The sequence below is a fragment of the Schistosoma mansoni genome, chromosome W (assembly GCF_000237925.1).
Source record: "Schistosoma mansoni strain Puerto Rico chromosome W, complete genome".
Lineage (NCBI taxonomy): Eukaryota > Metazoa > Platyhelminthes > Trematoda > Strigeidida > Schistosomatidae > Schistosoma > Schistosoma mansoni.
Window position 1 is genome coordinate 51,247,582 of NC_031502.1, and position 17,536 is coordinate 51,265,117.

Sequence of the window (17,536 nt, forward strand, 5' to 3'; positions counted from 1 at the left end):
CCTATTGAATTTAATAAAGACTCCAAAGTTATTTCCTAATATAATTATCTGATTTAAGAAAACCGTGTGTTGTCTTCGACTATACTATTATCTACATAGTATTATTCAGTAATTCAATTCATGAAACGTATTCTATTTACTTACTTACGCCTGTTACCCATCATGGAGGAGCATAGGCCGCACACCAGCATTCTTCATTTAACCCTGTCCTGGACAATCCTTTCCAGTTTTTTACAGTAAACATTCATCCTTTTCATATCTGCTTCTATTTCCCGGCGTAATGTGTTCTTTGGCCTTCCTCTTTTGCTATTTCCTTCTGGATTCCAATTTAAGGATTGCCTCATGATACAGTTTGGTGATTTCTTCAATGTATGTCCTATCCACTTCCATTTACCTGTATGTATTTAAATATTACCTTTAAACATTACATTGCTTTACTGTTTTATTTACTGAACATTATCTAAGTCCAGTAGTTAGATCAATGAAATTGTGTCAAAGTGTTTCATTAATCGAAAACAAAAACTAGCGGTAATTAATACCTATAATCAACATAAAATCTTTGTCTCTGTTGGTCGTAAATAAACACTAATCTATTCGAATTTTTCTTTTCTTGTAATTCTTATGGTTTATGCAATACCCTGGTTAATAATAAAGTGTCACTCTTAAACACAACCAAACTATTTATTTAGTTAGTAGGTAGAACTAAAAGAGTGTGCTTATGTATATTGATTGAATACACTGACAACAAAAATAAGCCACCTGTATTAAACGAAAATTAAAACGTACTGTATTGACAGTGTGAATTCACTAGATGCACATAATATTCAGTATTCTGATGTAATAACCTGTGCAAGACCTACAAACTTTTACTTTGTTAACAGAAAAACAAAAAAACAAGTATATTTGTAATTGTCATTATTGCGAAATCTCATTGATAGGACATTAGGTTTTGAATTCCTGTTTCAGTGTATGCTACTGATTTCGACAGATATAAGTAATATGTATCATCAATCGAAACTGAAATGCTTGACAGTAGAAGGTTAAGAAGATCGAAGAGGAGACAACGGCAATAGAGAGTGATTGATATGGGAATAAATAAACAGTGAAATCTGAGACAATTGATGAACATTTAGCAAATGAAGCATTTACTTTATGAATCTCAGATTTTACTAAGACATTCTGTAATTTTGTATTCAGATACATTCGATTGTCCACACTTGTGTTCTCGTTCACTACACTATGATTTCTCATGAAGAACTCTTACCAAATGAATTACATATCATTGTATGTTGCTTATGTTGTAATGTTTCTTTGCTAATCAGACTTCGATTTATTTAACTAGGCAAACAAAAAACTTCAATGATCTTTTGTATCCTTACTTACGTCTGTTACCTCTTCTCGTGGGGGAGCATAAGTCGTACACTACCATTCTCTATCGAGATCTGTCCCGGGTTATCTGTCCCAGTTGTTTCCAGTTGCTAATCATCGTTTTCATGTCTGCTTCCCATCGCTGACACGGTCTTTCTCTTTGTATAATACAAAATTACAGAATAAGTTCAGTCAGTCAGTCAGTTAGCTACAACGTAGGACCAGGCACATATATGCATCGGTCCAAGTTACCATACCTCGTTAGCACAACAAGATAAACACAGGATTCATAGAAGTAGTTAATTTAGTGGTGGTAGTAAATAAAAGAAAGGTTGTATATAGGGATATAGTATAGGAAGAAAGTTATGAAGCAATTTAAATCTCAAGGTTTAAGGGAAGATAAAGAGTGCATACGTTCACAAAATATGAGAACCAAACACTAAATACTTTCATTAATCTTCCATTAATTATCCTTCACGTTCTTCATGATTCCTCCAATTCACTTTCCCTTTCTGTTTTCTTCAACTTGATCTGCCTAGCCTTCTGCTGCCATACAATCCACTTTAGATTGGTGTTACATACTATTTATGTTTGTCGATATAGGTAGCATACACCACACTATCAATGAAATTAGTTTCATTTCTAAATTATCATTCAATATTTATCAGTTTAATCACTATCATTTACCATTTTTATTCCTTTTAGAGTTATTGTTATTATTAACTTTATTCAATATTACATTTTTAGTACAATATAGAATTTTCAGAACAATGTATTTCAATAAGTTTCCGTTTCCTACTTCTTGTTCGATGCTGACGACAAATATTGAGTGATCGCCAGTTGGAAGTTTGCAGTCCGATCAATCGACATCCAAATAATGTAAATTATTTTCGCTGCATATTGTCATCAACCACGATATCTTTGATTGAGTCTTTGTAACTTTTACAACGATAATTTGTACACATTTTAGAAACTCACCTGAATAGGTTATGCGATTAATAGCCATAATAATGTAGTAAAATAAACAAAATTGGATAACTTATTGAAACATCTAGATAGCAGGACCAGGTAGCCCAGATGTTCAAGCAGGCCACCCTTCACCAAAGAATAAAATGATATTTAAGTAACATATTTTGTCACTACTGTAATAAGCATAATTTGAAGTAATTTTCATGTAACAAGACATTTTGTGAACATAATAAAATAACTTACTAAAGTACTTTATAACTAGGTAGGGTAAACCTTTCATCTTAGTACAATTGTGTTTTATTTTTATTGATTTTGGAAAAATGATACTATCAATGGGCCTTTTTCAACATGATAAAAAAAGTTAGAATATCAAATAAGTTAGCTGTCTTTTTAAACATATTTAGTTGATATTCATTAAAAAGGTTATGATAGATTTATAGGGAATACTGAACGTCTTCAGAATACTTTTTTTGTGAGATTTATTACGTAAGTTATTATTAGTTATTCTACAGACCTTAAAGCATTTCTACGAATCTCAGCTACATAATTTTGGATAAGTTTAAGCACTTTTGGTATCAGTACTTTCCATTTGAGACCCCGAATGCTCTGGTACAGCGGAGCGTGGGGATAGTCCGCCCTCCCTCTCGAAATGCTCTCATATGGTCACGCGTATATAGTCACTGTCAGGGAAGTTCTACTTACTGCCTTCTTGTGGCATTACTGTTGTTTATGAAGTCGAGAGGACGAAAATCGAATGTCTGGGGCTTCAACCGGGTTTGTGGGTATGGAGGGTTCTCATAGGAGAGTTAGAAAACCCTGATTTCAAACTAATGGTGTACATGAGCTTCAAGATCCTGGGGAAACGAATGGCGTATGAACCAATCATTGGTCATCGGCTACCATGGGACTGCATCTCCTGACGTTACTCTACCACCTTGTGGATGAGACGTATAGGTTGAAGGCTTCGGGTGTGGCCTTCTAAGAAAACCACCAGTTTCGGTTTAGTTACCCGGGTAGTATCACAGCCCACTCACAAATCATGTGACTTGTGTAGCGCATATGTATTCGGTTCCCCATGGTAGCAATATTTATGTGTTCAAATGAATAAACATAAATATTTGATGATGAAAGTCGATAAACCCGGGTAAACTCTTTGTCATTTCAATGTTCATGAGATCTTGTACACATTATTAAACAAATAATTGGAAAATTAACATAAATATTTTAAAAGTTACGCATTTAGTGATTAAAACTATAATATCACAAATTATTTCATACAGATATAACTAACCCTTAAAAATTTAGATAAACTAGATATCTAAACGTATCTGTTGAAACCAATTCAAGATGAAAGTGAAACATCGGCTGTCACCTAAATGAATGAACATCGAATAGAACATATGACTTAACGGAACATGGATAGAGTGAAACAGAAAACTACAGTCTAAAATAAAATTGTTCTTTGTGGAATTTAAAAATATGTTTATTATAGAAGGTATAAACTTACCAGGGTTTCTTGTACACTAAAACGTTTGTACATTTATATTCCTCAAGCAATCACTTTTTTATTGTTCAGTCACATATATAAATACACATATAGGATAATAATGGAATTGTATAATCTGTCTACATTTCTATTTGACTAGATACCGACAAATACATCCTGTCACCCCCTCCCGGGCTATTTGAGTTACTATCACGTTATTTAATTATAAAAAAGAAATTGATTGTTTAATGTCTTAATTTATATATGTGTAATTTTGGTAGCGTAACTCGGATAATACAGAGAGGAAGTGAACTATTTAGTATAAGTAGTACTTAAGTAGACAATTAAAAGTCATAATACAGATAAAAAATGTTAAAATTTATTTTCATAGATTTTAGTCGTTCCATTTTAGGTGGTACACAACCATAAAATCTTGATTAATCAACAGATTTCTATACATAGTAACCGTTGCTTCTTGGACCAATTTTTTTCCACAATTTATGCCACAAACAATGATAATTTGTTACTATTATTTTTCAATGGTTTATTTTATGTAATTTCCGGTATAAAATTGTGGAGATTCTTTATTTTTAACTGAGATCATGAACCGACGAATGTTAGACCACCATCGAAAACCTGGAAGCACTGGACGGTTGTCTCGTCCCTGTGTTGGACTCCTCAGTAGTGAACAACCATGATCCCGCACTCGGGACTCAAACCTAAGGACTTTGGTCTCGCGCACGAACGCTTAACCTCTAGACTATTGAATCGGGATCTAGTAGTGTTAACGTCTAACTTCAACCAGTTCACGATATTGCGCGGCCATCTTCTATTGTCTTCGGTGGGTAATGGCTTCACAACCACACTAGGAAGAAAAGACCCTCCAGTGCTTCCAGATTTTCAATAGTGATCTAACACCAATCGGTCCATGATCTCAGTTATATAATTTTACTAAGAAAAACATTTGTAGAATTACTATATTTAATGATGATAAAATTAGGCTAATTGATTAATACATAGACTTTGATCTCGCTTAAGATAATATGGGTAATTTATTCCAACCGAATTCGTAATAATTTTCAAGACATGGTTAAATTTCAACTGACCGAAAATGTTGAGATGAATAACATTAATTAATCTCTTCAAAGTAACATATATCATGTTGGCTTAGCAAGTTTATTTCTGATTGAATTCTGTCTGTTATTCTGTAATAAAGGTGTTATATTCTTATGTCTTGTTAATTATCATGTGACTTAACCGCCAATTAAAACACCGACTTATATGACCTTGCCACTGTGTCAAACCAATGACCACTAAACAATACGGGTAGCCTAGAGTCAAGCAAAAAGTGGCTGTGAGTGTGAAATGCTGAAACTAATGGGTTGAGAATAATTTGAAAATAGTAAATCGTATAATAATTGGTCAATAGGTCAAATGAAAAATTATGATGAAAAAAATATGAATACACATGTAGGTACCTAATAGTTATCCAATCAGAATATGTGCAATAATAGACCATAAATAATTTTTAGCAGTCACCACTCATTTATTCTTCGTCAGCATATGACAAAAGATCACTATCTTGAGGTAATTAGTGCTCTTTAAAGCATGTTTAAAGGTTTACCGGTCGAATGAGATTCTTGAAATTTCTTAAAAAAATTGGGTTACGTGCACTCTGCTACTCGTCAACTGGTTATACGTGGGTTCTTCACGATTATTTCCCATCATATTTTGTATACTATTGGGATATACGTTACAAATAAGTGATCCGTTCCATTTTATCAAATAATGCTGGTTGCAACACTAAATAGAATGTTCAAATTCAAGTGTAAAGTTAAGATAACTACTCCCTTATTATAATATTATTTATAAGAATGATTTTTGGTGGACAAACTCAGTGATTGAATTGAATTCAATTTTTGCTTAGCTCAGTTGATATGGTGAACAAATTTCCTCCCTAAATGTCTCCACATATTTCAGCATGTAAATTGTGTCTCCAAACGTTTGCTTACATCTTCAAGTAGAATTTTGTTGTTGATCAACCAATGAAACATCTTTCTTGTGTTACTTATTCATCATAATTAATATTTATACATGTCAAAAGAGGGTTTTGTAGAGATTTTAGTAATTTTATATAGTTGAAATCATGAGTCAATTGAAGCTATACATGTTTATACTTTGACGAAGTTATGATACATTTTATATGCCAGAATAACGTTGAATGATTACATATCTAGTCAAACTGTGTTAATTTAGTGAGACTGTATAAACAATAATTTCCGAAACGTTGGTAATTTTTATTTGAAATGATAATTATACATTAAATAAGTAATTAATTAATTATCATATAAAAAAGGTAGGTGGGAATTATTCTTTTCCATTGTTAAATAAATTTATTTAATAGTTGAATTCATGAGTCGATTAAAGCTAGACCGACATGGAAAACCTGGAAGCACTGGACGGTCGTTTCGTCCTAGTATGGGACTCCCCGGCAGTGTGCATCCACGATCGTGCTTGCAGGATTCAAACCAAGGACCTTCGGTCTTGACTCAAAAATTCAACTATTACATTATCACAATCTTGGCAAAACCCCTTACTGATAATAATACTCATGTACTCACTAATGATTGCCTTCAATATGTATTTCCTGGAGTTCTAGTGAGAAGCCGTGACTAGTGGAGTTCAACCGTGTCTTTTTTGAGGCAGCGATTCACTGAAGACAATGGTGGATGTATCGCTCAATTTCGTGGATTGGTTGAAGTTAGGCTTTAACACCGTTGGATGCTGGTTCGACGGTCTAGAGGTTAAGCGTTCACACACGAGACCAAAGGTCCTAGGTTCGAATTTCGCGTGGCGGGATCGTGGATTCGCACTTCTGAAAAGTCCCATACTAGAACGAAACGGCCGTTCAGTGATTCCAGGTTTCCTATGGTGGTCTAGCTTAAGTCGAATCATGAACTCAACTATTAACTTACTACTAACTCCTGAAAACCCTCTTTTTCAAAATAAATTTCTTCTCTTCTCATTCAGCCTTCTAGATAGATATTCATTTTAACATGAAATTATGAACCAAACACCCAGGAAAATGTGATTTTTTATATACGCAGAAATTCGCGAATAGACTGGTTCCTTTTTATAAAAATTTTAAAAAAATAACATTTTTAAACTCTATTTCATTTTGTTTAACAAAATATATTTAACATTCACCTATTTGGAATTGTTTTGAGTTGAGAAAAATGAAAGTATACTTCCAACTAAAGATCAACGTTTCTAAGTCAAAAATTCGATTTCAATCTACTTTTGTGATAGTTCTCGTTATAGACTGACAAATTGGTGAAATATTGAAGGTGTGTAGCATCAGATAACCTTAATATTTGGCTTGGAGTCCTCTGTAGCTATCGATCAAAAATAGGAATGAAGTTTGTTACCCATAGGCCACAGAGTCTGAATTGAATGGTATGCATTTTTGAATTTAGTAAATTTGTTTACTTTTTCCACAAAAGATTACGACTTACATCTAACCAACTCATGAAAGTTGTGAAAAACTGGATAAATTTTTATATCGTTTTGGAATTAACAGAAACTTGTGATTCGGTGTGACGATTTCCTTAATTTATGTCCTATCCACCTCAAACATCATTTTCCAATTTCCTCTTTAGCTAGAAGCTGGGTTGTTCTCTCCCACTGTAGCTCTTCTAAGGTTACTGCCGCTTCTGTGCTCAGTTAAAAGGGAGGGTTGTACATGAAGCCAGCAACAACATCCCATAGAAAACAACTTTTCTTAAAAACGCTAACCAGAATAAACATTGTAAATCTATTATTTTGGTATAAACAGTAAAATGATATAACTGATAAATATTTATATGTATTTGGCGTAGGTTTCTATGATGAATATGACTTTCAATAGAATAATGTCAAATGGGTTGCGACTATTTGAATATAAATTGTATTATTTTACCTGAATTATTATGAACCACAAGGTCGATAATCTTTTTTCTACCATTAAAACGAGAAAGCATTCGACAGCTGTATCACTCTAGAATATGACTACTTAGAAGTATGCATACACAACTTACAAAATTTATCTTTGAAGAAGTCATGTAACCTCTAGAGCACTGAGTCGAACTTCAGTTAGTTTCCCTTGACTAGTGAAGTCCACCCATATCAAGTGTAAGTAATCTACCAACCAGCCACTCACCATCATGATCATAAACAATAATAAAAGAGTATGACAAGTGATATTGTGTTGTGTACCATCACACCATTATATTTTATGTGTGGTAGACTGTTTGGAAGAAATGAGACGATTACCTACTTACATAACAAATGACCACTGATAATTATTTGTACCTAGTCATTTATACTAACCAATGTTAACCATCTGTAAGTTACTTATACAAACCAGTGCATAATGTTTACATTAACAATCTATGTATATTTATCTTATATTCTTAATATAGACAATCAAATGTAGTTCATTTCATGTCGAAAATGGTTAGTGTAGGCATGATTCAAATTAGTACCTTTTAAATTAATTATCACTCATTCACAAATATTTCATACATTATCAGATAGTTTACAACAAACGTAAATATTTATGTATCGTTTCATAATTAGTAATATATAAATATATATCTATGTGTATATGCATATGCGAGTGAATTACTCATTATCACCAATCGAATAGGTAACTGTACATGTACATATATATATATATATACCATCGCACAAGCAAGTGGCTTTCAGGTCTCAGTAACTAAGTGGATAACGCGATAGCGTTTGAAGCGAATGATACTGGGTTCGAGTCCCAGAATAAACATCAACACCGAGATACAGGTACATCCAGCTGACAAGTCCCGAATAGGATGAAACGCGCGTCCTGGATTCCACTGCTATCCACTATCCACCTTTGCTTATAAAACATTGTTTACAGTTTTATCTAAAATATACCAAATAGTTTTGTGTATTGTTTCGTGATTTTGTTAATGTATTGACATAAAACATTTTTCAATAATGTAGTCTACTCGAATCTTCTATTCACCCACCGATATTTTCTTTGTTTTTCATGTCAACACCATATCTAAACGTCACAATATCTAAGTAGTACTGTAGTGAACAGAACACCGGTTGGGACGATCGAATGTATTTAAGCACAACTTACAGACTATCTCACTAAATTCTGATAACCATACAGCAAACAGTGAATTTGCAAAATAACAACCAATTGTCTCAATCTTCACTGTTTCTTCTGTAAATATCAGTTCATCTACTCTAATTTCATTGTTCGTGCATTTTCCTACCATTTGCGCTTCATTTCAGTTCTTTCCTCACCGGTCTTCTGCCAAAATACATTCTACGTCTGACCATTACCATATACTACTTATGAGGGATATAAGTAGACCACACTACATCAGGGGGAAAAAATTGGAATATCATAAATAAAGTTATTTTAAAAATTCAGCTGAACCGAATAACAAAAATAGGCGTAATCAGTGTAATAACTTATGTAATACATGAAAATTTTATGATTATGAAAAATAACGGACATGATTGTTAAACTAAAGCTACAGTTGTGGTAAGTGCTACTGATGTCGACAGATATAAGTAGTATGTATCATCAAACGACAGTGAAATGCCTAGAGTCATAAAGTTAAGAATATCGAAGAAAAGTGAATGATTGGTGTGGGAACGAAAGAACAATGATGTCTGAGACAATTGATTGATATTTTGGAAATGAAGTATTTACTGTATAAATCTCAGACTTTACTAAGATCTTCTGTGGTTTTGTACTCAAATACATTCGATTTCCACCACTACACAGTGAAACCAATGTCAAAACAAAAGACAATTAGTTTGCCCCAATGATATTCTGATATTTTTAAGAATTTGGCTAAAAACATTGTCAGCTTGAGATTGTGGACATTGTTGAATTTCGTTGAAATCATGAAACAAACAGTGACTAGCTTTGAGAGGAAATTCTCGGAGTTAGAAGCCATGACCAGTGGTGTTCAACCGTGTCAAATATGAGGCAATTACCCACCAAAGACGATAGATGGTCACATGATCTTGTGAACTGGTCGATGTTAGACATTAACACGGTTGGATCTCGACTCAGTGGTCTAGAGGTTAGGCGTTCGCGCACGAGACCGAAGGTATTGTGTTTGAATCCCGTATGCGGGATCGTGGATGTGCACTGCACAGGACTCCCACACTAAGATGTAATGACCATCCAATGCTTTAAGGTTCTCAATGGTGGTCTAACATTGATCGGTTCATAATTTCAGTTTTGAACATTATGACTAAAACTCACTTAAAACATCGACAGTACCGGTTTTATTTTTCTTTCATAATTAGGATAGGAATATAAAATTTATTTTTTGTCTAAAATACTGATAATAAACATAATTGTAAAACATACTAACATAACAACGTAGAAGTTCAGTTTCATTTCAATCGATATTCAGATAAACATCAAGAATGCAGGTTAGCTTTAGATGAACTATCCAATAAATAACAAGATGTAAAAGATATAGATATAATGTGAATACGTCTTTGACTTCTTTTTTTTTACCGATTTTGGTTGCTTTTATCTACGTTATAGAATTAGTGATCTTTGTCATCTAATGAAGATCTGTTCAGTAAAAGATTTTATTTCTATTATAACTTGAAATCAAGATCGATTACTTCATGAACTAGTACTATCTATTGGGTCATAATGTGGTTGTTTTCTGTACTTTTAGATAATCTCAAGTTCGTCTTTCTCAGTTTTATTTGTATATCTTTCCAATTTCATTAGTTATCTTTATAGTTATCATCAGCACATACTTGAAAGTGAAATGAGTCTTTTCAATCGCCCTTCAATCGACTAACAGTTCGTGTCGTTGATTTCGTTATCCATGACAGCTAACTTGTGTTCTTGTAGATGTAGACAAAGTGAGCGGCTACCACGTTAAACGACACGACATATCTGCCCTCATATCAGTCCATCTTGACAACTGTGGAAATGAATTCAACTGGGAAATCATCGAATTACTGGATAGAAAAAACCCAAAGAAAGCTAGAAAATGTTTAAAATCTTGTCACTCAAATGAAACATCATTCAACAGATACATCGAAATTTACTAAGCCTGTCAAGCAATAAGAAAAAGAAATAACAAGTGTTAAGTCAGAGTTCAGGTCAGGAGAGAAAATAACCAAACAATGTTTACAAACAACAACCATAGATTTACGAATAACAATCTCCCGAATTCTAGATCAGTGGAACGAACTGTTAGTCAATCTAAGACTGATTCTTATATCTCATTTCTCTTTAAAGCATGTGCTCATAACGTTGTTCAAAAGGACATTAAGAGTCTCGAAACTAAACTATCCAGCTTCTAGACCAAAACACTGACATCCTCATCCCAAATTACAAACATTCCGTATCATTTTACTATCAGTATTATTACATTCATGAAATAATTCATCAAAGAGTATAAGTTCATTGACAAATATTACTAAACTATTGTATTCCTCGGCTATTTTCCTCTATACATTCTACGTTCAGTAAATCGATAGTAGTTCAATGTAATTGAATTTATCTCAGCATATAAGTCATTTGTATGCACATGAATTACTGCTTAATAAATGGGGTTAACCACTTTCATCTAAGTGTCACTGTTATAAACTTTTTGTTTTCCAATTTGAAAACGAAAATTAATTTTTTTCTCTGTAAATAGCACAAACTAATTACTGTATTTTCATTCGGATTCGCTTTGCTCTGAAGTACTGAATATGAGGGAATATTTCAAAATAGGGAAGTATAGCATTATATGTTTATGTATTTACTGATTATTAAATATGTTGTACAATAAATGGATGAAAATCTTAAACGGATAGTCTAAGCTTCAACTGGTCAAAAGGTGAAAGTCGTAATGTCGACATCTTTTACGTATAATTTAACTGTATTTTCACAACGAAAAACAACATAACCGGATTGTTTTTTATTTATACCGGTTTTAATACAAATTGATGAAGTAAGGTGTACTGAATAAATAAACTTTAGACGGCGTTTTGCAAACCATAGGTAACTATCAGGATCTATAAATAATGTGTTAACATATTGTATGGACATTTGATAATATTATATTGTCAGAATAGGGGTTTGTGGAGATTGTAGTATTGTAGTAGTTGATTTCAATAGCCGACCACCATGAAAAACTTGGAAGCACTGGACAACTGTTTCATCCAAGTATGAGACTCCTCAGCAGTGTGCATCCACAATCCTGCATACAAGGCTCAAACCCTGGACCTTATGTGTGGCACGCAAGCGCTTAACCTTTAGACCACTGAGCCGGCATCCAGCAGTGTCATTGTATTTTGATGACACACTCAGTAGACATAAAAAAGCCTATATATTCAAAGATTTAAGTTTAAACACAGTCAGATTAATGTCCTTGATCTATATTGTATGCTAATTGATATGTATTGAAAATATATGTTGAAGAAATAGTAGCTTCATGTAGGATCTGATTCTAACATTCGATATATACCACTCATTAGCTATGATAGTATTAAGAATTGGAATAACTCTTTATTATAAAATCAATTTCAGATTTTGTCAGAAAAACTTTCTATTCAGTCATTATCATTTTGATATCTTTAAATTTAATAATAAATATACAAATAATTATTTACTTTTTTTACATATATTTATTTCAGAACATTCAACACCAGAATTTGAAGAATTTTTAAAGCTTTTAGGTCGTAAAGTTCGTCTTCGTAACTATTCAGGATATATTGGAGGATTGGACTATCGAAGTTAGTTTTCTCTTTGATAATTTTGTTTCAACTCTAATAACTTCACACTACAATTTCGAATTCTGCACATATGGTTTCAGCAGATATGCTTACTGCTAAATCCCTAAGTAATATTGTCTATTGACTGATTATCAATGTCAAATGAACTTATTTGATGCAACAGTAGTCCGGTGATAATCATTACGTTTACACCTTTACATGACACCGTCCGAATATCACTGTAAACATTAGTATTCTGAAGGCTGTTGATATGTATTATGTATGGATGATATAGAATGAAACATTTTTGGCTAATATTGTATTAAACTTTCATTCTTCTAATTGTTCTTCATTGAAATTAATCTTTTAAGGCGATGATTATAATTCCTGACTAAATCATGTCAAAACATTCTGTATTTATTCAAATGGTCATCTCAAATAAATAATTTACCAAAACACCATATATTAGACATTAGAAAAACCCCAATTCACTTGGTATTGTTTGCTTGTATCTTCTCATTGTTGTTTACCATTGCAATTGATCAGTCTCTTGTTGGTATATGTGTATAATGTGTGGATTGTCTCAATATTGCCTTGAATCCCAAACATTATAAGCGGAGATGGATAGTGGCTAGCAGTGGAATCCAGGACGCGCGTTTTGTCCTGTTTGGGACTCGTCAGATGGATGTATCTGCATCTCAAAGTTGATGTTCACCCCGAGATGGCTGTCAGGGATCAGTAGTTGATTCGATAATGCGATAGCATTTGAAGCGAATGATACTGGGTTCGAATCCTGGGGTGTACATCAATTCTGAGATACAGGTATATCTGGCTGACGAGTCCCGAATAGGACGAAACGCGCATCCTGGGTTCCACTGATAGCCACCATCCATCTTTACTCATAAATACACGAAATATTGCAAATGAATATTTTTTAAAATTGACTTTAGCGTACCTTGTTTTGTTCAGTGAACAATAAATACTTTCGATTGTAATATATATATATATATATATATATATATATCCTGTGATTTTGGATGATGTAATAAGGGGGTGAAGGTTATCAGAACTATACAATTTATTACCCTAATACATTTCAAGTAATCTGATAATCTTTGACACATTACACTATCAAAGGTGTGAATTGTTTATAACCATCATTTCGTTCTAGTTAGTAGGTGAATATTCTCAAGTTTACTTTAGCGTCTCACAAATTTACTACCTTATGCCTGTTACTCCTCGTGGAGGAGCATAGGTCGCACACAAGCATTCTCCATCCAACCCTGTCCTGGGCAATCCTTCCCAGTTATTTCCGGTTAACATTCACCCTTTTCATATCTGCTTCTATTTCTCGGCGTAATGTGTTCTTTGTCCTTTCTTGCGACTCAGAAACCTCCCTGATACTTCTTTGATCCCTTTCGAATTGTCCTCCATCGTAGTTTCTTGTCCTTTCAGTAGATCCTGTAAATCTTGGAACCTGTTATTGAGAGTTATCTTGAGTTCGTTGAGTCTGTTAGTATCTCGGGAGGGCCGTATTGAACTTTTGTAATGCTGTTTTTCCAGGTGTCCAGTGTTTCTTTAGCTTCAGTTTCATCTTGGCCACAAACAGGTGGTGATCTTAAGATGTGTCGTTTCTCACATCTTCCAGTGACCTTCGGAATTTTTTGTTCATCCAAACATGATCCGTCTGGTTCTGTATAGTGTGATCCGATGAGACTCATGCAGCCTTGTGTGGGAATATTGTGACGCCCATGAACAATCTATTGAATGTACATAGGTTCGAGAATCTCTTGCCACTCTCGTTCCTTTCGCCAAATCAGTGCATGTCTTCCTATGATATTTTCATAAACGTTGTTATCCATCCCAACTTTGGCGTTTAGATCTCCCATCAGGATTGTAAAGTTCTTTCCTGGGCACTTCGCTTTGACCGACTGGAGCCTTTCGTAGAACTGATCTTTATCGTCGTCATTTCTATTATTAGTCGGTGCATATCATACTAGGATGAAACGACCTTCCAGTACCTCCAGATTTTCATTGGCGATCTAACATTGATCGGTTCACAATCTCAATTAAAATAATCTAATTTATTATAAGTTTTATTAAAGGAAAAGGCTTTTCAGAAAATTTTCAGCTGCTAGTCGTTCAATAATAAATTTGGTATTTGTATAGTTATAAACAGAAAAAAGATTTTCAACTGTGAACCATTTCTTTTAATATCCGGTTATGTATGCAGAACTATGGTTACTATAGAGAAATTATTTTCTCTAATAAATACTGATTATCATTCACAAATAGTATGAGAATTGCAATAAAATGGGACTGTCAAGCTCTACAAAACTGAGTTTCAGCTGACATTAAAGTTATATATATATATACTACTAAAAATAACTATTGATGTCGCTATTAGTAGTATAGGATACGCATCCGTTAGTTTATAGCTCATCCATTTCCTAATATTTAATAAGCGTGCAATATTTACCATTTTTCCGTTCAATGAGTGAATGTATACTGATTGTAAGAACCTAAATTTCTATGAGGATTTCATTTAAACCTACAACTTTCATTTTGTTTCATTTTTTGATCTGTTAAATTGGAATTTTTGACAGTGGCGTGTTCATAGGAAACATAAGTAGATATCTTCAAATAATTATAATAAAAATGGCACTTCTCTTCACAGTACTGATACACTTATCGAGAGGAAAATACTTGAAAATACTAGATATTATATTACCGAACATCTAAAAAGCGTGCTTTATCTCACAATTATAAGTAGACAAAGAAAGTTTTGATTATCTCTTGGTTTAAAAACAGCGATTAATTAAACTTTTCTACTTTGAAAGCATTCTTTATCTTGAACATATTCTGAAGGCTACATATTGACTTAATAAGTTTGTATTGTTCAAGCTGGTATATTATTTATAACTTGTTGAATTCGACTGTATTTAGTGGTAGTGAAGAGCGAATGTCCGATTAAACTTGCGACAGGGACTAATAGGTTCTGGGTTCAAATCTCGCGAGGCGGGATCATGGATGCGCGCTACTGAGGAGTCCCAAAATAGGACGAAACGACCATCCAGTGCGTCAGGTTTTCCATAGTGGTCGAGCTTCAACTGACTCATGATCTTAACTATTGAAATAATTTTCTACTGATTACATTAAACAATATAATTGAATTGCTATTGAAAATCTTGTCGACTTAGAAAATATCCCCCGAGATTCAAGTGGATAACTGATTATTATTTAAAATATAGGTAATGTGTGAGTAACTTTCATTCATTATATCTCTATACTATTCAATCTCTAAGCCAGAGCTCAATATGTTATTTTCACTTTATGAGACTAAATTTTATGATTCATTTTGACCTTCTTTGAAGAAAATATAATACAATACAACATAATAATCAATTTATAAGGTTAAGAATCTGGTAATGATATAACTGCTTCATTATAGAAAATCAGGAATTTTATTTTTTTTATTTAAACACATAAATATTGGTACAAAAAAAGCACCAAATACATATGCGCCTCGCACATCTCATTTGATTTGTGTAAGGGCTGTGATACTGCCCAGGTGCCCAGACCGAAGCAGGTGGTTATCTTAGGGGGCCACACCCCGAGCCTTTAACCTGAAGGTCTATTCCGCAAGGCAGTGGAGCATCATGAGGAGATGTATTCCCATGGTAGCCGGTGACCAACGATTGGTTCGTACGCCATTTGTTCCTTCACGATACTGGAGCCCATGTGCACCATTGGTTTGGAATCAGGGTTTTCTAACTCCCCTAGGTGAACTTTCCGTGTCCACCAACCCGGTTAGAGCGCCAGACATTCGCTTTTCGTCCTCTCAATTTCGTAAACAACAGTAATGCTACAAGAATGCAGTGAGTAGGACATTCCTGGCAGAGGCTTTATATTTGCGTGACCATGTGAGAGCATTTGGAGAGGGAGAGCGGACTCTCCCCACTCTCGACCGTACCAGGGCATTTGGGGGCATAGAGAATCAGGACTTACTAATAATTAGAGTTACGCTTTAAGCTACAAAATGAATAAATGCTAAAGTAAAAAGAGAATGTTTAGTGTAAAGAAACTAAAGGATCCATATCATAAATTAAAGAAAATAAAAATCAATCAATAAGTAAACATTTTTGCATAGTTGCATTTTAGTTGTTAAGTCAGAACCATGGTATTCTATATTATACATATATATGTTTGAACATGTATCTAAGTACACGGGTTTTTTTTTATAAAATGTAATTCTATCTACTTTTTTAGATGACTCAACTGGATTGGAGACATATGTTACTGAATTTCGTGGAACAAATATTGTATTCCTTGTATCTACACTTCTACCATATGAACCTAATAAAACAGAACAGGTAATAAAAACAACTATTTGTAAAAAAGTTGAACTATTTATTTTATTTTTTAATTCACAATTCAAGATTAAACGTGAAATTTATTATTCTATCAAATTGAAAGTCAGTAATGGTTTCACTTTTATTGAATCTGTAATATTAAATTCATTAAATTCACTAAATGAATTTAAAATTCACCCCATCTCACAAGCAAGTGGCTATCAGGACTCAGTGGCCGAGTGGATAACGCGATGGCGTTTGAAGCAAGGGTACTGGGTTCGAGTCCCAGAATGAACATCAACTCTGAGATGCAGGTACATGCAGCTGACGAGTCCCAAATAGGACGAAACGCGCTTCCTGGATTCCACTGCTAGCCACTATCTATCTCTGCTTACCGTGTAATATTAAAGACTGAAAAAATTGAAATATGGAAAATCTATCACACTGGAGTATAAGTTTAGAATATCCTAACCAGATGATTTTGCTAAATGATGTGCTAGGTCAACCAAGCTTAGGACAAATCATAAACAACAGATGATGAAGGGCCCACGTTATTTGTTGACATTTGTCCTAGCTTTGTACA

General features: G+C 33.7%; 1 protein-coding gene and 2 non-coding genes across 3 annotated transcripts in view; all 3 read left to right on the plus strand.

The window, feature by feature from the left end:
- Positions 1-4,866: 4,866 nt before the first annotated feature.
- Smp_139740 (putative rap gtpase-activating protein) overlaps positions 4,867-17,536 on the plus strand; it is a gene marked incomplete at both ends in the record, with an annotated part of 60,495 nt that continues 47,825 nt past the window's right edge. Inside the window, 2 exons of the mRNA XM_018790074.1 lie at positions 4,867-4,870; positions 16,871-16,974. Of these exons, the coding sequence (XP_018655454.1) occupies positions 4,867-4,870; positions 16,871-16,974 (108 nt within the window). The remainder of the gene's footprint in view (positions 4,871-16,870; positions 16,975-17,536) is intronic.
- Positions 8,570-8,641, plus strand: Smp_tRNA_01591_Pseudo_TTG.1.1. Its single transcript has one exon. It is a non-coding gene (tRNA).
- Positions 17,182-17,247, plus strand: Smp_tRNA_01805_Gln_TTG.1.1. The gene has a single exon. It is a non-coding gene (tRNA).